The sequence below is a fragment of the Leptonychotes weddellii genome, chromosome 3 (genome assembly GCF_054177405.1).
Source record: "Leptonychotes weddellii isolate Sample4059 chromosome 3, ASM5417740v2, whole genome shotgun sequence".
In the NCBI taxonomy this organism is placed as follows: Eukaryota; Metazoa; Chordata; class Mammalia; order Carnivora; family Phocidae; genus Leptonychotes; species Leptonychotes weddellii.
Genome location: NC_138371.1, coordinates 91,544,783 through 91,567,215, shown reverse-complemented (window position 1 = coordinate 91,567,215; position 22,433 = coordinate 91,544,783). Strand labels below are relative to the sequence as shown.

General features: G+C 43.2%; 1 protein-coding gene across 1 annotated transcript; it reads right to left on the bottom strand.

Annotated features, from left to right (window-relative positions):
- Positions 1 to 2,448: 2,448 nt before the first annotated feature.
- Positions 2,449 to 16,961, bottom strand: DDX18 (DEAD-box helicase 18). Its single transcript, XM_081814581.1, has 14 exons — positions 16,777 to 16,961; positions 14,884 to 15,168; positions 13,230 to 13,370; positions 11,721 to 11,856; positions 11,244 to 11,344; positions 10,929 to 11,128; positions 10,717 to 10,831; positions 9,065 to 9,204; positions 8,029 to 8,190; positions 7,569 to 7,721; positions 6,773 to 6,886; positions 5,912 to 5,968; positions 5,365 to 5,542; positions 2,449 to 4,288 (listed from the first exon to the last, which is right to left on the bottom strand). The coding sequence occupies exons 1-14, from the start codon at positions 16,859 to 16,861 to the stop codon at positions 4,146 to 4,148; spliced, it is 2,010 nt and encodes a 669-aa protein (XP_081670707.1). The 5' UTR covers positions 16,862 to 16,961; the 3' UTR covers positions 2,449 to 4,145.
- Positions 16,962 to 22,433: the final 5,472 nt, after the last annotated feature.

Here is a 22,433-nt window from a genome sequence, read left to right as displayed (position 1 = left end):
CTGAATTCATTAAAAAGGAGTGAACTGGAAGAATGGCAATCACAGATGGCTACGGGGCCAGGGTTGGAAGACCACAGCTGGTCATGCCCCAGTCGCCTGGGTGGCCCAGCCAGAGTGCCCTCTGCTCTTGATGCCATGGCCTCTGGAGCGGGATGATGAGGCTGCCGCCTACTTCACTAGTACCTCCTTCAGTGGCCGGGGCAGGCATAGCTCATCTGTCAAAGCTAGGTCGCAGGCCAGTCCTGGCTGCAGGGGACTTTTCTGATGTGAAGCGCTTTGAAGACCCAGCAGGGCATTTTTAAATGGCATGGTCTCCAAACACAGGAAGGTTAGACGCTGGGCAGTGTCCCCAACAAAAAATGTCCACTAGTGTCATCCAGTTAAAATTGTCACATTCCGGGGTGCCTGGGTGGCTCAGCTGTTGAGCATCTGCCTTTGGCTCGGGTCATGATGCCAGGGTCCTGGGATCGAGCCCGACATCGGGCTCCCTGCTCCACGGGAAGCCTGCTTCTCCCTCTCCCACTCCCCCTGCTTGTGTTTCCTCTCTCGCTGTGTGTCTGTCAAATAAATAAAATCTTCAAAAAAAAAAAATTGTCACATTCCCCCTTAAACACAGATGAGGATGCGGAGTCCTATACAAGTGGCCAAGGCAAACCTGTTTCCTCTCTTGTGCCAACACCCATCAACCACATTCCAACTGAACGGGGGATCTCGAGGCTTCGGCTGGAGGCAGTGGGGAGCCATTCAAACCCACTCACAGCTGTTCCCTCTGGAAAGCCTGGTCTGTGTGCCTCCTCTGGGCCACCCGTTTGTGGATGACTAAACATCCTAACACCATTTCCTGTATTGGGCATTTTCACCCTGCAAGATGAGAACATAAAGGCTTAATAAGAGGCTGTATTCATATGGATGTTCCCAAACCTACCCGTACACGAGAACTCTCCAGAGGTTCTTCTGCCCCACCAAAGGCGCAAATCACAATCTCCTAGACACGGAGCAAGAAAAGCTTAAAACACGTTGGTGTTTCTTAAGTAGCCAGTCTAGCACAACCAGCATCTGGAAACTCCTGTTCCAGAACAGAGGGCTACCTTCTATAGGCAAAGGAGGTTCCATTACCTTTCCACCAGCTAATGTTTACCAGAATCCAAGAATGCAGATTTCCCAGGCTTAGAAATGGCCGGAATCTCTTTGTGCATCCAATGCTCAACTTGGAAAACAATATTGCCAATTGTTTAGGACACCTCTCTCCCTTCTCTATACTGTAACCAGGTTCCTAAGAGGAGCCTGGCCATCCTTATTCTTGTCCTCTGGCACCTAGCAGACTTTCAATTCATGACAACCTAGGATTACCCGAAGGCACAGTTACTGCCTCCACCTAACACCTAGTACAACGGAGAGTAGCCCTAGGAAGCTGCTGAGCTGGAGCACTTACTAAAACCTGGGCCAGATCACAATTCCAGGAACGGCCAGAAATCCTGACTGTACTCCAAAAGGCCCACGCTGGCTCAGGATTTTTGACGAGTCACTGTACTCGATGCTACTGAACAGCAAACCTTTCCTGGGGGATGCACTCAACAGAGAGAGGACAGGTACGGAGCTGTGCACCAGGCACGCTACCACGCACTTCCGTTAGCTCATTCAGTTCCCACCGCCTTATGTCGTAGGTTTTATTCCTTTGCTTTCCTCATTTAATAGACCCAGAAAAGAGGCACCGCTGGAATCTGAATGCAGGCACTCTGGTTCCAGAGCACTCATTTTTAACCACTACCTATTTTTCAATAAAGATCCTTTTTGGGTATCTTGAATTTGGCCTTACTTACACCAACATGGCCAGTTAAGACAAAAACAAACTTAGATAGGCAAGCACTTACTGTACCTGGCAGCCCAGAGGACCCAGAGGTTTCTACTGGCACGGAGTGATCTGCCTGGCTCCCTGCTCATGCTGCCTAACCTTCCTGGCTGAAGCCACTTAATCCTATTTGTCAAGTTAACAGCCCCAACACATGCCACCAGAGGCTGTGTTCTCAGCACAGAAGCCCAAGGATCCCTTCCTCTTGTGCAAATGAGCCTTGCACACGGGGCTGCCCTGACCCTCTTTCTGATTCTAGGCCCCCTCACATCTGAATCCTGGCCAGGTTGGTCAAGACTGGCTGTCTGGAGGTCCCTCATCTGCGCCATCCTGCCAGCAGAACCTCCTGACTCCGCAAGTACCTGGAATGAGCCATTACTATAGAAAGCACCGTCTTTCCACCTTCTTTTTATGTACTTAACTTATAAAATCTCTGCAGACTCACTTCTACTCCTACTGGACGTCAACCATGGCAGGCCAAATAGAAGCACGAGACAGGCTAAGATAGGAGAGCCCCTCTGTGATAAGCAGGGACCTAGAACCTTGGTCTAGGCAGACCAAGCGAGGGTTATTAACAAAAGGTAGTCATAAATGAAATATAAAATGGGACGTTAGTTATTTAATGACACAGGAAAATAACACGTTATGAAACAAGCTGGTTACAAGTAGGGGGTAAAGGATGACTTCACTCCTGATAGAAAATTTAAAAGTATGTATACAAAACCCGATGGCTATGTACGAAAAATATCGACAGTTTTTACTCCTGCTCTGTGATTAAAGAGTTTTCCCTTTGTTTTTGTGTATTTTTTGAGACGTGATTATTCCTGAAACAAAAAAGAAAAACAAGTTACTGGATGTTTTAGATGAAGAGTTCTTCAATGCCAGGAGTCCAGCAGTCAAGGCCTGAACCCTAGGACAGGTCCAGCCAGGGGTACAGTGGTCAAGCCCAGACTCAAAGGATCACTTTTTGTTTTTACTACTGGGATGCTACTGTATCAGGCTGTTCCCTCCACATCTGAAGTTCTCAGTGTCCTCATATTTAACAGGAGACTATGAATATTAACTGGCACAACAGCAAAACGATGCCAGCACCTTCGGTTTCAAATTGATCAAAATGTCGTAACCATTTGATCGTTCTAAAATGCACTGGAAATGAGACAAGACACAGGAAATACTCTGGAAGTCAAGAGTTCCTACAACAAAAACCCCACATGACGAAACCCCCATCTTTTGCTGCTCTTTTCTGACTGCTGTTCATTTCCAAATTTCATCATAAACCTATTTTTGTTTCACAGTTGTGGAAGGGGAAATTTTTCTCAAAAAGATGCTTTGCCTCCTGAGTACTCTGCAGAGTTGGAAGGGTTCACCAAAATCCAAACCACTCGAAACAGAGTTGAATGAGCGGTGTCATCGCTTTGTGCCTTTTTCAAGAAGGTTTTTGCTAAGTTATTAAATGGAGAACAGCAGATTATTACACTTATATTGGTGTAAATGAGGCTCAAAAATCTCAGAGTCCCACTGCTTCCAACAAATGTTAGGACTGCTAAGGGTGCTTTATTCAAATAATAGTGACAAATAACCCACACTTTGTGCTCTTAAAAAAATGGGAAAGGCTCACTGCTTTAAAATCTGGCATATATAAAAACCAACACCACCTTACATTAAAGGTGCTTCCTAGCCACAGTAGCATTTTCAGGGGAGGTCAGGAACTATGGTTAAGGTCCAAGAAACCACCAAAACCAAAAAAACAAACCCCCCCCCAAAAAACCCCAAAACAAAAAACCTGAGACAATCTTCTGCATCACCACCCCCAGTGTACCAGGTCACTTCTAAGTTCAACCTTCTAAGGCAGGTTGAACTGAGTGAAGGACAATAAGGAGGGCACAGTGATGTAATGAGCACTGGGTGTTATGTAAGACTGAAGAATCACCGAACTCCACCTATGAAACCATTAACACATGATATGTTAATTGATTTTAAATAAAAAATAACCCACCCCCCCCAAAACAATGACAAATTTAGAGGTAAAAGATTTAAAATACTCTGTCATCATAACAAAATCCAAAAGATCCCTTGCTTTGCTCTTGAACAACCTAGAAAAATTGAACTCTGTTTTACATCCCCAAATAAGAGCGGTATCTCCTGGAAGTATCAGTGCCTGGTGCTTGCAACCCACGTCAACTCATACTCCTGTTCCATCAGTCCCAATCCTGAAGCCACAACAATTCCTTTGTTAGAGAAAGGGAAAAAATCCATTTCAGGACAAAGCTATTCAAGACGAAAGGAAGGCGTGTCTTCAGTGGGAGAACTGCCGGCTGTCGGAGGACTTCTTGCTAATGTGTTTGAAGATTTTGGACTTCTCGATTTTCTTGGCTTTCTGGTAGCCGAAGCCGCCGCCGCCTCCTCTCTTTTTAAGCTTGCCGTCATTGCTGTTCACGTCTAAAGGTGAAGGTTAAGGAAATCAAGCAACTCGAAGACAATGAGCTCCCATCTAATATCCATCCAGAGAACAAACCAGCATGTACCCCCCTGCTCCGCTCCCACAACCCCTCCCTGCACCACGAAAATGTGACCATGAGCCCACATGACCCATTTCCAGGAAGTCTGGAGTGGTCACGTGATCATGGACTACAATGAGCAGGTGTGACTTTTAAGCCAATGTAACAGTCATGTTACAGATACTGATACTGTTTTCTGCACAACTAAACTGAAGACAATTATTTACAAGGAGTTGAGAGGTACACATCAGCAAGTCTACAGAAACACAGTAAAAACCACCCTCCATGTCAAAACAAATGACTTTCACCTCTGTTCAGAGTGGATTCGGGAATGCTTAACCAACTGAAGGAGTTGCTCTTCCTTCCTCAACGATTCAGCAAGTACGCACCACACTAGACACTTACTGCCTACGAGGGCGACGGTGACCCCCAGTCTCGTCCCCTCGGGAGTTGGAGCCACAGCACTAGCTCACAGGCCTCACTTTCGCTGTTCGTTTCCTCGGTGGAAAACATGAGGATGAAGTACAGGTGATCAACTGCAACAGAAGCAACTGGAAGGGTTTCCTTTGCCTTTTACCCTGAGTAGCACTTACGGGTTATTTTCTTTTGCTAGTCTTGCAACTTCCTCCTACGAAATCCTTCCATGGCTCTGAGGGGATAAACACTCTGAGGTCCCATCTTCTCTCTCCAGCCCCAGGGCATGCTGCTCTCCATGACTTTGTATAGGGAAGCCTCACAACAGCCCAAGCCCTGCAGCTGCACCCCCCTGGGCTTCTCTCCAGAACGCACAACTCCGGCTCTCCCTGTCTGCCTGTCAAATTCCTAAAGGCCTAAAGCACAGGCTGTCTTGTGTGTGTAACCCCCACCGCGACAGTTAACCCCTGCCTACTGCGTGCTAGCGCTGACAAGCAGACAGTGACCAGACCTCGCCGGACCACACACCAAACCAAGTGCCCCTCTGTCAACCTTTTGTCCCTCAGTCCCCGGATGAACTCCTGACAACAAAGAAAAGGATACTCAGATCAACAAAAGGAGGCACCTTGAAACCAAACGACAGAGCAACTTGAGGCAAATTTAAGTTATTAACATTGAAGATCTGTTTCAGAGAATGGGAATCATATGCTCGAATGTAGGACTTATATGCTTCCTGGGCTGACTTATGAAGGAAGTAGTTCTTTTCAATCAATTTTTCAAGCTGAAATGAAAAAGACATTGGTTTCAATAAAATACAAAAGCAGACTTCATACATATTAGAATAAAACCATCCTGTAAAAAAACATTTGTTCCAATTCACTTGTGCTCCAAGTTTTGTAATATTTGCAAAATCAGGGTGCAGTAAGAAGAATGTCAAAGTTCTTATAAGGTATGAACTGGAACAAGGTAGGAAACATAGGAATGTGATAAGCAGCACAGCAAGAACCCTAAAGGATCACAGTCCAAACCTGGTTCATGAAAAGGGAGAATCAGAGGACAGTGATTACCAACGGAGGCTACCTTTTCCTCACAAATGTTTAAAAAAAAAAACAAAACACAAAAAACACACAAATAAAAATACCAAACATACCTGAGACTGAATGTCAGAAATTTTGGACCAGGAAAACTCAAATTCACTCAATGGAACCTAGAAAACAAAAGCACAAAGATTAGTAAACCAGGATGGATCAATATTCAGAGTTGTAGATGATGGAGCAGTGACAAGCGTCCTGTCCCATGAAGAACCAGAAGGACAGCCAGGCCTGTATGACTCCCTCAGGACAGACAGCCGCTCCTCTAGTCTCCTGAAGCCAAGGGAAAAGTCTTAGCTTACTTCCACTACCTTCACATGCATTGGGCTGAGGACCCTTCCTGAAAGGAAAGGCAAGGGACTAGACAGGGACGGTGAGTCGATGAAGCCCTTTTCTCTACAGAAGGAGCTCTAATGGATGCAACATGAGGCAGCCCGATGCTTCTAGTCAGAAGGACCACAGGCCCCTCCCTGCATGTCAGGAGAGCTGTCCTACCGCCCCCTGCCCTGTGACTAGGGTCTGTGATACCAGAGCTCACAATGACCACACACCCCTATGGGAAGGATCTCTCACCAGTCATCACTTATTAGGAAACTGCAAACATGCCAGACCTCAGAGAGGTGCTGGAGAAACAGCTGCCCAAGTCCCGCCCTCAGAGCCTGCAGTCTTGCAGAGAAGACAGGTAGAGGGTAAGAGGACAGCTGGATGAGCACTCGAGCTGGGGGAGCGCCAATGACAGGAGATCATTGATGGCGTCCCACAAGACTGCAAAGCTCACCCAAACCAGAAGTATTCTGAAGATCCAAAAAAGGGCATTCTACAGCAAAGGCACAAGGGCCATTTTCGGGAATTGCGCATACTTGCAATTCCTACCAAGAGGAATCTTCCCAGCTTACGATTTTCCAAACCAAGATCTTTACCTTGGATTGCTTCAAGTAACGAAGGAAACCCAATTCTTCAGGGCGTAAAATGAGCAAGGCATGCCCTCTCCCGTTTAGGCCTCTGGCTGTTCTTCCCACACGATGAATATATTCCTTTGGTGGAGAGAGAACACCTGAATTAATACACCAACTTCCATGGGAACCTGCCTTTCCAGGACCTGTACGGTGGTGGACACAGCATGTCAGCGCATCTGGACGAGATGGTGCTCCTCCCCCAGGGCCGTGCCACACACACACTAGCCATGTCCCCTGCTTCTGCACGGACCGTGACCAAAGAGGTAACAGGGCCATGACTGAGGCCCGATACCCGCTGGATGTGATATTCACATTAATGACTACTAAGTGTGCTTCATCTTCAAAATAACTTTTTGAATATGTTTTTGTGCTAGCTGACAATTTATGTCATCTATTGCTTGTTGACAATACTTAATAAAACTTATTTTACTACACATGCTACAGAATCTTACCTATTTCTGGCGGTGAATTTTATTTTCTTCTAACACCTACTGCTCTTCACAGACCATTCCAAGCACATGACATTCCTAACTTCAGCCTCACTGAGGCCTCTCAAATCTTGGCACACCCCCTTGGGTCCTACAAAAGCCCTGGCTATTATCAGCACCAGAGAAATACTATAGTCAGTGTGCAGTACAACAGGACTTGGATAACTACGGGACCAACCTCTGAATGTGAAATATGGTGAGTCTCAGAGAAACCAGAAACTTCATTCCTTAACATAGAGCCCTTGTGGAGAAACTCCAGGGATGCCGGTTACCTTGGGGTCATCTGGAGGGTCATACTGAACAATCCAGTCCACTTCAGGAATATCCAGCCCTCTAGCTGCCACGTCAGTACACAACAATATCCCTGAATCTGCGTTGCAGAACTGGAAGAATGTTGTTGTGCGCTTATTTTGCTTCTGCCTTCCCTAGAACCAAGAATCAAATCAAATCATTCATTAGAGCTGGAAACTTGAGGTCATTTCTGGGAGGTCTGGATGTACAACCCCCCAGCTGTGGAGTTGTTAACCTGCTTCATTTCACTCTCTGGCCTAGATCTCATTTCCCTAAGTGGATGGTATCTCCTACCCCTTTGTGGTCCTCATCCTTCCACACCCAGCAAAGCTCCCTCCACATGGGATCATTCTACATTTAGAGAGAGTGATACCACAAACCCCACAATCCATATACTTGGTAAGTGTTAACTTTTTTAATAAACTCATGATAATCACTTACATGAATGGCCAAGACAGGCAAATCGATGTAGTTCAGCAACTCATAATGGTATTTCACAGACTTACAGGATGAAAAGAAGACCATCAGTTTCTTCTTCCGGTTCTTCTTAAGGAATGTAAAGAGCAGGAGGAATCTCTTTTCCGAGGGACAAACAACATATCCCTAGAAGTTGTTCAAGTGAACAGATCAAAATAATCAGACATTTTCAGCTTCATAAAGCAGTATGATTTGATGGAGAGCACAGATAAACACTGCATATACACCATCGTGCCTTACCTACAGCAAAATTACTGACTTCATTATAACAAAGCATCCCTAAACTGAGACTAATTTTAGCTCTTCTGATTCCTTTTACTGGGTGCAATCACTATACTAAGTACTTTTCATATTTCTGAGGTTACAGACTTCTGATTACCCACAGTTTGTGCAACCATAATAAAGTAACACCACTACACGTTGGAACCCTCAAGGCATAGCAATCCTTCATTTTTTAAAAGGTCCTTAAATAGCAAGATCTCAAATAACTGCAGCCTAAGTGCACTGTCCTAAACAAGATAACAAAGGCAAGTGAATACATTTTTTAAAATATACAATGAACGGAATTTTTAAGCAAGATTGTTATTTGAAATATTTTATTCATCTAAAGACCCAACTTTCTGTTTTCATTCCACTTAGGTTGGATTTCTGTCACCTCATTTCCAATTTTTCAGAGCAATGTGCCTGAAACCAGCCTCTCCATCTGCTAACTCACCTTGCATCTTAGAGCAAAAGATCATTAAATAACACTTTTTATACTGCATTTACAATTGGTAGTGATTAGTGTCTCCTATGTGGCAGGCAGTATTAAAAGACAGAATAAAGAGACCTGATCAAATTATTCAGAATTCAAGATTAGTGATGCCAAACAGCCAATATCCAAATTCACTATATTTGAATTAAAAGTTCACTAATCCATCTGCTTTTGGGATGATCCTCCAAATAATTACAAGGACACACCAAAGATGATCCGTAAATGTAAGATCTTGACAAAAAGTACCTGCTCAAGACCATCCACTGTTGCATTAGCTTTATCGTCATCAACACCAACATACAATGGCTCCTTTTTCAAAGAAATCCTTGCCAAGTCTTCAACTTTTCGAGTTTGCGTGGCAGAAAAGAGCATGGTTTGCCTGCGTGCTGAAATAGATACATATAAAAATAACCCGAATATTTCAGGGAATCTTTAGCATTGCCTCACCACTAGAAATACTGAGGAAAACTATCAGGAATGTGACGTGTGGTATCACTACAGATATTAAGAAAGAAATATCAACTTTATGTCTATAAATCTGACAACTTAGATAAAATGGACAATTTCCCTGAAAGACAAATGGCTAAAGCTCACTTGAGATGAAAAAGAAATCCTGAACGGCTTTGTATCTATTACGGAAATTGTAGTTAAAATCGTCACGTAAAGAAAACTCCAGCCCCAAAGACTTACACTGGTGAATTCTATCAAACATGTAAGGAAAAAATATTACCAATTCTGCACAATCTCTCCAGGATTTGAAGAGATTTTTTATTTCCCAACTCATTCTTTGAAGCCAGCCATTATTACCCTGATACTAAAACCCAATAATGATTCCTAAGCACAGACGCCAAATTTCTAAACAAAATTTTAGCAAAGGTGAACATAACATATAAAAAGGATAATGCATCATGACCAAGTGGGGTTTACTTCAGGAATGCAGGGTTGTTTAATACCTGAAAATTAACTGTTATAATTTCCTGAGTTAGCAAATTTAAAATTTAAAGAAATATTTAATGAACAAAAACAAACATCTGTTCATTTTAACAGACATGGTAAAAGCATTTGATAGAATTTAACATCTCTTTCTGATTGTGATGTTACTGTTTTATGCTGTTACTGCAATTTCACGTCTAATGGTTTGGAAGCCATTTTTGTAATGAATAAATATACATACTGTACGGTATCTGTATCATGCCATTCTGGATTAATAAAAACAACCAGTATATGCAGATAAACAAAACAAAAACAAAAAACATCTCAGCAAACCAGGAACAGAAAGGATCATTTTCATCCTCCGTCTGGTAAAGGGCAACTACAAAAAAGAAATCTATAGCTAACACCATACTTAATGGCGAAAGACGGTTGTCTCCAATGATTGGGGTGATGGGATTCACAGGTGTAAACATGTCAAAACAAACTGAATATTTGTAACATGTACAGACCGTATCAATTATACTTCAATAAAGCATCCAAAAACAAACCATATAATAAATGGGATCATGGCCTTATTACAGCCATAAACAGTTTATAACGTTGCAAGTACTCTAACCCAGGTATGTACAGCTCAAGCACAACACAGCAGGCAACACATTCATGGCTGCCTGGGAGATGTCAGGGTGGGTGAGAAAAAGAAAGATGGGGTGCTGGGGACAGACAGGAGTGAGACAGACGTTAGGACTGTCTAACTTGCATTACAACCTCTAAAGTGGCAAAACCACTGCATTAAGTTACTGGTAAGTCTGACGCTTGCTTTGCAAACTACTTCTAGGGCTGATTGGCACAACCACTTCGCTTGGCTAAATTAAAAGTCCAGTATGAATAGTTTTCAAAGAGGAACCACCCTCACCTACTTGCAACAACTATTTTGCAAACCACATGCAGGTATTACGTCCACTTACTTGGCAGAAGTTTAATAATCTGTTTTAATTCCTCTTCAAACCCAACATCCAAGATACGATCAGCCTCATCAATAACCAGACACTGCAGATTTTTATACATAAACCCCGGGGTATTCTAAAAAGACCAAGGAAAAGAAAAACGTGTTAGCTGACAGGTTCAGGTTTCACACGAGACAAGGAGACAGGCACCCCCCGCCCAAGTGTTGCCTTACCTGCATGTGGTCCAGGAGGCGGCCTGGGGTGGCCACAATGATGTTGATCCCATTACCGAGTTTCTGTGCTTCAGCAGATCTGTTGCTGCCGCCCATTATCAACCCGTATGTGTGGACATGGTGCGTCATCAGCTCCTTAAGAACACCGAAAGTCTGCATGGCCAGTTCCCTAGTAGGTGAGAGGATAAGAACTCCAGTTCCTAAAAGGCAAAAAATGACAGGAAAAGTCCAGCTGTAGTTATCACCATGAGTCCATAACTGCAACGATAAACTTCTAGTGAGTTACCAGCAAAACCCACCGGATCAGAAACTCACCGTTCCTAGGCATGAACTTTAACTTGACAATGAGTTCAACTGCAGGGATGAGAAATGCCAGCGTTTTGCCACTGCCTGTTTTTGCGGCTGCTAGAAGATCCCTAAATATCAGCAATGGAAAGGAAAGAGAGACATTTAGTCAACTTACTCAACAAGCATTTACTGAATACCTACTACATATTAGCACATTGCAGACATCAAGGCTAGACTGTGAATAAGAAAAACAAAGTCCCTAGCTTCTTTACCACTAAAATCAATCACTGAGGTTACACATCTAACTCAGAAATAAGAATTGTGCTATAAAACAGAAATGAACACTTTTCTTCAAACATCAGTTAACTTAAAGCATTTTAATGAAGCACTGATGTATCAACTCAAAGCACAGGGCAAACATCAACAGAGCATGTTGGCATTTTCTTTCTAAATGACTAGCACTAAAAATAGGTACCAATGCCCAAACATCAATGTTAATCATACCTGCCTTCCAGAAGTGGTCTGATACTTTTATGCTGAATTTCAGTCATGTTTGTAAAACCCATTTCTTTTATTGCCCTCAAAGTGTTCTCATTGACAAGGTTACTAAGAGAAGCAAATGAAGTATCCTCAAAAGCTCCTAAATAAAAGAGTTTATCATTAGCAAATTTATCTTTTTTAATAGTTAATACTGCTATAGCTATGTAAATTAAGTTTTGCTGTGTGAAAACATTAATGGGTGGGAGTCAAGCTGAGAAGAGCTTCTTCCAGTAAGAAAGACTAGACCCCCACCATTTCTACGTAATACTAAGACAAAGACACTGACTTCTGAAATTTCTCCACTGCTGACGGCTTTGTAAAGGCTAGAAACAGTAAAGGATGGAGAGGAGATATAATCAAGGGACTTGTGTCTAATGAAAATGTCAAGCATGGGGGGTGGTGCAGAGAGAAATGAATTGCTTAAGAAATCTGAAATAAAAAATGAAAGCATCCAGTACAGAGAAAGTGAGTGCGAAGTCAATCAAAAGAGCTGTTAATCTCACTCCCAAAAGACAACTGAGGAGGTCAGATACAGCCACGTACCCTTAGACTGGACCCACACGTTAAGTGTGCTGGTTCTTCAGCAGGGGAAGATACCAAAATCACCTGGGGAGGCCCCACCCCACACCTGCCCTGCTTGTCAGTCAGCTATTGTTCACGTTGGCACTACTGACATTTTGGGCTGATCATTCTTTGTTGTGAGAGGCCGTCCCATGCATTACTGGATGTTCTGCAGCCTCCCTGACCTCCACCCACTAAATGACAGTAGCCTGCCCCCAGTTCTGACAACCAAACATGTTGGTAGTCAACCTTCAGTTTGCCTGGGACTGAGAAGGTTTATGAGATGCAGGACTTCAGATGCTAAAACTGGTCGGTAAACCGGGATGACCTGGTCACTGCCCCCAAGGAAGCAAAACTGCCCTGGTTGAGAACCAATGCCATAACCTTTGCAATTTTGATTAAGCAAGCCTGGGGTTAGGCCTCAATATTTTAACAAATAAAAAACCCACACCGAACAACTCAAGGAACTAGACATTTCTGGTTTGGAGCAAGTGATTTTGGCCAAACTCTTGACTTATAGAGAGGCCAAAGGAAGTCACCCTGGCCAAAGTCCCTCAGTAATGTGAATTTCATCCTTGCTTACTAATAACTGGGGCAATGTTAACTTCTGGGCCAATAATCTTCCTACTAGAAAATGAAATGAGCTTTAGAAAACAAACCAAAGGAACAGAGGACCCCAAAAGCTGTCTGTGTCCTTATCAAAATATTTAGTGTTAGGAATGCAGAAAAGGAAAAAACCAGAAACAATAAGAACTAAGGCACACAAAGTGAATAAAGCAGCAACTAGATATAAAAATATTTCTCATCAATACTTTTTCTAGGTAAATTAAAAGTCACAACTGAAACTTCAAATCTTATAATCCAGAAGGCATGCCATGTTTAAGGTCTCTCTGGAAAACTTTCTAAAGTTACCTGTCAGTCCCAGGGGTAGGCTGGGCACTTCACTGTCCTCTTCCTGACCATCTGGCTTCTCCACACTGTTTTCTGTCTCTTCAGGAGCTTGGGCCCCTTCTTCAGAGTCCCCTTTGTCTTCAGTTTTTGCTTTTTTGGTATCTTTGGTTTTAAAGGAAAACACCCCCCCCACCCAATTTTTTTTGTTAAAATAAAATACCAAACGGGATCACAAAATAAAAAGATGTGTAATGCAAAGAGGCATGTTCTCAAAAGCTTAACACATTTCCAGTTTTAATATGCTAAGAATGTCTCTTTTTCATGACTAAAGATTTAATTATATGTAAAAACCCAAGGGGACATGCAGATTTGCCAAAAAAACTTTATTTTTTAGGCCTATTATAGTATCTTGAGTGACCAAGACATTTTTGAAAGTTGAAGAGTTTAAGTATACTAATTACATCCAATTCTGTATATTCCACTGAAGGAAAAAAGGGCTGTGATTAATGGTTTTTTGAACTCTTAAAAAGCACTAATTTGTCCTACTATGCCATTAAACATAAATCTTCCATAAAAGCTTTTTTCTTTCTATAAAGGCCAGACACTAAATAGTGAAGGTTTTGCAGGCCAAAGGGTTTGTCACAATAAAGACCAAGTAAACAAATGTGCACTGCAGTGTTCCAATGAAGTTTTATTTCCAAAAGTAGGCAGAGGGCTGAATAGTTTAACACCTGTTGCAGTCTCCTTTGAAATCTCTGCTTGCTCACATCTCAAATAAAATGCCTATCCTTCAGGTAAGCTTATCCAAATCCAACCATCTTCCAAAAGAAACTGGCCTCCCCCCATCCTGGCCATTCTACTCACTTGGGAATTAACGTTCCATTTATATAGAAGTTACCTATTTTTTTTTTTTTTTAAAGATTTTATTTATTTATTTATTTGAGAGAGAGAGAGAGAGAGAGAGAGAAACAGCATGAGAGGGGATAGGGTCAGAGGGAGAAGCAGGCTCCCCGCCGAGCCGGGAGCCCGATGTGGGACTCGATCCCAGGACCCTGGGATCATGACCCGAGCCGAAGGCAGTCGCTTAACCAACTGAGCCACCCAGGCGCCCTAGAAGTTACCTGCTATTTTTATACAATTTGCATATCCAAATTATTACTAAGTCTCCTTTCAAGAGGAGAAATTTACAGCAGTAAAAAAAATTGGGACAAAAAAGGGTAAATTAAAAGAATCATTAATGCAAAGTCCACTGAAATAAAGACTTTAGAAGATAGGAATGTACTAGCCCTGATGTCTTTAGTGTAATGCCACAATTCTGTTTGAAAACAGGTAATAAACCTAAAATACTATGCCATAATATAGTCTGTTTAAAAGCCTAGCCAACCATCAAAAAGAACAAATTTCTAGAATTCAAAGGCTTTTACTGAAGAGTGAGGTGTTCTTCAGTTGTTAGGGAATGTAAAAGCACGACACATTTCTCAGTATCTTAATCAGAAAAAAAAAAAAAGTCACACCCCAGCCCCTACCCTGCTTCTTTTTGCTACTAGGTTATTTTTTGGTACACTAATGAGTATAGGGATTCTTGCATGTTGTATGAATACAGTAATAAAAGAAAGAAGGTGAAACTGTGAAAATTGTTTGAATGCCTGAAGTTCAAAGAAACTGAAGTACTTACCAGGCCCAGCAGCATCCACCATTTTTCTCTTTTTCTTCTTCTTTTTTTTGGATTCTGAATTGGGAGGCTGTGTTGCTGCTTCTCCATTGATTACTATGGTAGATTTCTTCTTTTTTTTTTTAACTTGTACAGTTTCCACGGTTTCTTTAGCTATCTCTCCATTCTGGGCTTCTAACGAGCCCACATTCACAGACTGTTTTAGGGATTTTTTAACCTTCCCACCTCCCACGGTTTCTTCAGACACATGTCCATTTTGGGTTTCCGATAAGCTCACATCCGAGGCCTCTGTTTAAAAACAGAACGCACGTTGTGACAAAGAAGGGTAGGTTTGCTTAAGAACGCTGGGATCCCAGGCGAGAAACCTCAGGGTGTCCATGACTGAGATGACTTTTAATTCCCTTTCATGTACTTAAATTATTAAAACCACTTAATTATGGCGTTCTACTACAGGACAAGTCAATTTCCTTTAATGAAAAATGCTGGAAAAGGGAAAGCTACATTGATTTCTTAACTTCAAAAAACCGTGTATCTGTCCATACGGAGTTAAGAATCTGGGACAGCAAAACTTCAGTGAAGTTAAACATTTAAACAGATGGGGCCAGACAACAGTAGCTACAAATACACGTTAGTATCAGGTAGTGGGTAAATACATGGCTAACCAATATATCAGAAAAGACTTCCATCTATTCACACAACTACTGCTTTTCCTATAATTTCAGAACACTCAACCTAACTTTTCTAAGCAGGAGTGAACTGAAAATTCACTTATTGGTCCCAGTATTTATCATATATATATGTAAATGCCTAGGGATGTCTTTAAAAGTTTCCCTGTTTACGTATAATAAAAAGTAACAACACTTTGAAAAATTTTTATTTTATTATTATTTTTTAATTTTAATTGTTACCTTTAAGTACCAAGAAGTAGTTAGCAGTGCTGTATTATTCATCGGAACTGGTAATACAAGGGAGCTTCAAAACCATTTCTAAAACCCACAAACCTGTCCTCTTCTTCAGGATTCCTTGCAAGCCACTCATCTGCTGGAATCCAACTAGGGTAAGGAATCATGCCTCCAACATTGCCCTCGGGGATTGATATGTTATATAGGATCCAAAAAAGGATAAGGTAACTTCAAGATCTCTGGTTCTCTGTTAGGAACGAACGTAGGACTGCAAACGAGGTGGGTAAGAATGACGGGCATTCAGCTAACAGCCTTTTCGGTTATGTATTTATTAAGGATGCAAACACCTGGAAGCGCTTGAGGAATTCATGATGTTAGGAGCAATGGGAAGATAGGGCACGCACTGGACACATGCAGAAGGCACTTCTAGAGCTGAAAATAGGATATGCTCCAGGAGTCGAGAGAGAGTAGACGTGGACAGGGGAAGGCAATTGTATCAAGAAAAACTCTGTGACAAGAGAGACAATGAGCTTGTTTTGAAGCAATGTAGCCATTAAACAGATGTGAAAGGAAGGCGCGTGTAGATGACAAGTTCCACGTGTCTGACTGGAAATGGGCCAGGGGGGTGGGGTGGGGGATGAGGTGGGAGGGACTCAGAATAAGGGAGACACAGAAAAGGTGGTTTAGCTGGAAGCCCGGCTGGAGGCCTGGGAAGAAAACTCAGGCGGCCTGCTTCTGTCCTGATTCTGTACGGAGAAACTGAGGCTCAGAAAAATCAGGGGCAGATCTGGGGCACGCGGAGAGCGGCACCCGAGCGGGACCGACTGGAAACCGCGCCAGGCTGCCTTTCACTCTCAACAAGCACACGTGCCGCGGGGGAAGCGGCCACGCCACCTCGGGGCTGCAGTGACTCCCGAGCAGAGCAGCGCCGCGACCCAGGGGCGGGCTCCCGCAGCTACCGAGGCCCCCAGTCCCCAAGCTCCGCGCATCTCACCCTGGAGCTTTAAGTTTCGCTGGCGCAATTTGAGGTTCCGTTTCTCGATCTTCTTGCGCAGGAGTTTCATAGGTAGATGAGACATGTTGCCGGAGAAGCGCCTCCACTGCAGCGCCACAACTCGGCTACCGGGTTGACGTTACTCCTTCCCGGGCCACACGTGCGTAACTCGGCCAACCGGAAATACGTCACAGGGACCGCTGGAGGACTGCCGTCGGAAAAATGCGTCCCGGGTGGAAATGCTTCCGGCGACCGGACTCTGTGCAGCGCCCTCTAGAGGAGTGGAAGTCCGACCCAGATTCACCTGTGTCAGAGCTGGCGGCGTGTGTTAGGGGCCCTTGCGGGTCCTGGGGGTGTGAGCTTCCCGAGGAGGCTGAAGAAACAAGGATGAGCCAGGGGGCTTTAGGGAGTCACCAGTTTTATATGCTTGCCCTCTTTGTATCCTGGACTATTTGGGAAATTGAATAAAATCTAAATTTCATCTATAGGTTGTGAAAGAAGATTCCGAAGTTAAGCATTGTGAAGAGAGTCATTCAAAATAGGGTTGGGAGGCTATTGAGAAGCGGGGTCTCTGCACGTCTCCTGTTTCAATTCTTGGAACACCATGAACTCTTGACTTTTGTCAGTTGGGACCACCTCCTGGAATACATTCTTCTACTTCAGACTGAAATAGAGCTCATGTAACCTCTGCTAGCTAAATTGACAATTGTATATTAAACAGTCAGTTGAACTCTGCAGGGGTAATGGTAATTCTTTTGAAACAAGCTCTGTAACCTTGTGGCTTTTGCCTTTATAAACCTGAATTTCTAAGACCAGGTCTAGCAAACAAATCAGTATCATAGATCAGATCTCAGAAAACATCTGAGAGTTTGGGGAGGTGGAAATTAATCATGTATGTGCCTCTGAAGTTCTTTTTGTCCCTCACTGCCACAGCCTATCTTAGTATCTGTTCAGTATATGTTTAACTATTTGAGATTTCTTGCTTGGGCTCCCCATCCCAGATGTCTCTTTTTCCAGAATATATTCATTCATCAATTACCCACTCATTTAGCAATTATTTTTTGAGCATATTTATACTAGGAGTATGTGATAGGTGGGTGCTCTTTCCTGGGAATGGAATGTTGGGTAAGATGCACTCAGTTCACCTTCATGGAACTTACAGAGTTGACATATGAAGAGGATAGAAAGTTAAATGGCTGTGGTGAACTACTTAGTGACAAGGGAAGCAAATGACAGCTCAGCACCCTCATGTGGGGATGGGGATGGAGTCGTTCATTCCATACCGTCTGTGCATATGCACTGTGCTAGCAACAGGCAGAGCAGAGAATGAAAATGATGCCTTTATTTAACTATTTAAGTTTAATATGGATCATACCTCACCCATCTCGTTCTTTCCATTTTGTTTTGTCACCTGTGAGCCCCCTTGGCCCCCTGACCTCAGGACTGACTCCCTGAACTCAGGGCTGACCTCCTGAACCCAAGATACTCCTAGAAGCTTATGCTTAACTTCTTAGAAACTAACGAACTGCTGAAGCAGAAAAGAAACATTTGAGCATGAGGCCAGCACAGATGAATCAGAAAGTGCCTGACAGTGACCAACAGTTAACCTCAGCCTCAATATAATGTTAAAATTCCCTTCCAAACATCATCCCAAGCCCTAATAAAAGGAGCCTGCTTTCCCTTGTTCAGGGCATCATGCTTTGGCATCTGACTCTTGATTTTGGCTCAGGTCATGATCTTGGGGTTGTGGAATTGAGCCCCAACTCAGGCTTTGCTATGGGTGTGGAGCCTGCTTGGGATTCTCTCTCTCCCTCTGCCCCTAAGCCCCCAACCCCCTGTTCTCCCTCTCTAAAACAAAACAAAACAAAAAAGCTGCACTTCACTTGGAAAAGAAAAGTCTATTTCACAAACTCCTTAGAATTTGAAAAAGAAGTAATTGACTCACTCACTCTCTCCAACCACTGCATTAAGACTCCTGAAGTGGTTTTCTGGGAACTTTCAAATGCTGGTTGCCACAGGCTAACCGCTCTGTAGTGTACAGGAACTTAAAAAGTGTTGTATTACTGTAAATAAGTGGGGTGTCCCTTCAGGTGGCTTGACTTTGGTTCTCTGGATTGTACTAAGCAGATGGCAGGTGCTTCTTCTTCAATGAAGTGGATGGATGTGAAAAGGAGAGATGATTTCAGGGAGCATTGCTACAATTCTCCAAGGCATTATTGGTGCAGTGCTTCTAGAAGGTGGAGAGGGTACAGAAGTACATTCATTACAGAAGACTTTCTCACAAAAACTACATTCATTTATGACTTAAAAAAAAATCTACTCTGTGCCAGGTGCCATCTTGGGCCCCCAGGGGTCAGGCACTGAACAAGACAGATAAGGTTTTTGTTTCTAGGGAGTTTACTGCATACAGAGGGAGACAGATATTAATCAGGAACGAGTGAGTCAACAAGGTAACTTACATGGAGCTAAAATCTGGGAAGACATTAAAACAAGATGATGTATGGAGTATAATAGAGATGCATAGGGGGCAAAGCAGCATGCTACTCAGTGTTAGAGGTATTTTTGTGGAAACCGCCCAGCAAAGACCTGGGGTCAGAGAAAAGACTGGTAAAGACAGCCTTACATGTCATTAAGTAACAATACAGGACCACAGCAGCTGCTGAGCAGGGGGGGAGTCCAGGGCCCAAAAGCTTGGCCAGTGAAGCTTGAATGGGGGAGGTGGAGAACTTCAAAAAGACAACTTTCTTTGACCCCCCACCCCAAGTGCCGCAGTCTGACTGCTAGTGACTGAATCACAGACTGACCCTTGCTTCTCCATATATGGTAGAAATAAGACTTCAGAATTGGGATTTATTTTTTTTATTTTTTTTAAGATTTTATTTATTTATTCATAAGAGAGAGAGAGAGAGAGGCAGACTCTCCGCTGAGCAGGGAGCCCGATGCGGGACTCGATCCCAGGACCCTGGGATCATGACCTGAGCCGAAGGCAGACGCTTAACCATGTGAGCCACCCAGGCACCCGGGATTTATTTTTAATACACTTTTATTTGACATGATCTTAGATTTACAAGAACATTGCAAAAGTACTATCCTCCACCCAGTTTGTCCTAATGTTAACAACTCAGCCATGAGACAGTGGTCAAAATTAAGACATCGAGTTTGATAAATTACTATTAACTACAAACTTGTTACTATTAACTACAAACTTGTTACTATTAACTAAACTTTATTCAGATAATACCCATTTCTTCACTAATGTCCTTTTTGTGTCCCAGGATCCTAATCAAGATACTATATTGCACACACAGAATTTTCTGAAATGTAATTTTGACTGTTTCCTAAACACTTTGTGTGAGGGTGTAAATGAGGGGAGTGGCTATCAGCCAGAAGCTGGTAGGTCCACACTGTAGTTCTCAACATGTCATTTTTACTGGTTCATTATTTTATTTTATTTTTTTTTCCGAGATTTTATTTATTTATTTGTCAGAGAGAGAGAGCACAAGCAGGGAGAGCAGCAGACAGAGGGAGAGGGAGAAGCAGGCTCCCTGTTGAGCTTGGAGCCTGATGTGGGACTCGATCCCAAGACCGTGGGATCATGACCTGAGGCAAAGGCAGACACTTAACTGACTGAGCCACCCAGGCATCCCTGGTTCATTATTTTGTACATGGACAGCTCAAGATCTCCCATGCTGACTCACCCCATTTCCCAGAGTAGTGTTGGGATTCACAAAACAGTCCCTTCATAGTCGTATTAACGTCCACCAGGTCAACTTACTTCCATAAACATTTTTGAAAAGGGACTACCCTTGGAGAATGAATTTAGGAAAGCAGCTGCCACCTCCCCAACCTTCTACCCACCTATTATACTACAGTGAAAACTGTAAAATGTCTGACTCTTCACCAACTGATTGTATGCAATTTATCAAACTATCTGCCCATATTCCATCTTTTGTCTGGGTCTTAAATTCTCAGCTAATTTTGCCTTCTTGAAAACAGGACTGTTATTTCCATTCACCTGGAATGAATTCATCTGGGACTGCCCAGATGGAGAATTTTCCACTCATTCACTCATTCTTTCAAGCTAGTATCCATTAATCAAGGAGGATGGGCCAGGTAATTGGCTAGGGGCTGGCAATATAAAGTTAAATTAGCCAAAGCTCCCACCCTTAAAATACTCACACTTGTGGCGGAAGTCAAAGACTTCCAAGTTAGACTTCCAATGCCCAGCACCATACCTGGAGTTAAGTAGGTCCCCAATAAATGTTTGACGCCTGTTTGGAGAAGACCCGTGACATTGAGAGAATAGCATTGAGATGATGAATCAGGTGACCATTGCAATGGTTCAGTAGGGATGTTGTGAAGGACCTGGGGCCAGAACAGAGTGCATTGAGATATATTTTCTGGGAGAGAATTGACATAACTGAGTGGCCAGATTGGATGTGGGTATTAAGAGAGGAAGGAATAAGGGATGCTTCTGAAATTTCCAGCTTGGGATATGTATAGAATACAGGAAGAGGAAAACCAGTTTGGAGGATGGGGGTGGGGAGGAGCGAGGGGAAAGAGAAAATTGAGTTAGTATGGAACACTTAGTTTGAGAAAAATTACGTAAAATAGATGATCCACAAGTACCACTTGTGAATGAGTGAAGAAGGTGGGAATGGATCACTACTTGGGTAACTGTGGGCAGATGGAAAGATGGACTACAGGGGGATAAGGTATAACATTCTGAGTGTGATGCCAGTTGCCCAGCAGCTTCGGCAGTTGGAGTAGGTAAGGAAGGACCAAGACTAGGTGGCATAGGAAATGGGTCCTGAGCATGCACAGAATTTGGCTGGGGGAGGGTATAACAGCTGTGAGGTACGGTTGAACCTACTGTCAGCAAGGGCAGAGATTCATTTGAAGTTCTGGAGGGGTTTGGGTAAGTAGTAGTGAAAATAAGGAAATGTGGGAGCAGATCACACATAAGGCCCTTAAAAAAGAGGTAGCAGTTAGGGGATAATTTGATAATTTATGACAATATAGCCTCTTGAGAAGGGACAGGGGTGGGGGGGGTGATCAAAATTATGCTTCTGGAGAACTTATTTGTCAGCAGTGTTCAGACAGATGTGGATAAACTAAACAGCTGGTGGCTGTTTTTTCCCCAGTACTCTGGGAACAAAGTGATGGGACTTCACCGTGCTTGTTTCCTGCCCCACGTGGTCTCTGTGGTTTGGCGCACCCTCCCCTCCTTCCCTGCCTTCACTCAGTCTTGCCCAGCTGTCATCCCCCTTCTCATCATCCCTCAAGACTCAACTTCAGTGCAGTCCCCTCTGGGGAGCTCTTCCAAACCCCCAGGCCAGGCCTGCTCACTCCCTCCTCGGGGCTGCCTGTGTGTTGTGGGCAACTTCTACTGATGCTCCTTTTGTACCAAATGGCAATGTGGTCTCTTAAATAGCTTTTTTTTTTTTCATACACTGTGAGCTACTTAAGGACAGAGATATCCCTGGTTTCCAGAATTCTGCCTTGTACATATTAGGTACTCAGTACATTGATTTCAATCATGCTGAATACATTAGTGACAAAAAGAATGGAAAAAAATGGATCAAGGTTATATTTGGAGGATAAAACTGGTAAGATTTACTGCTTAAAAAAAAAAGATGAGCTGTCACTATAGAATT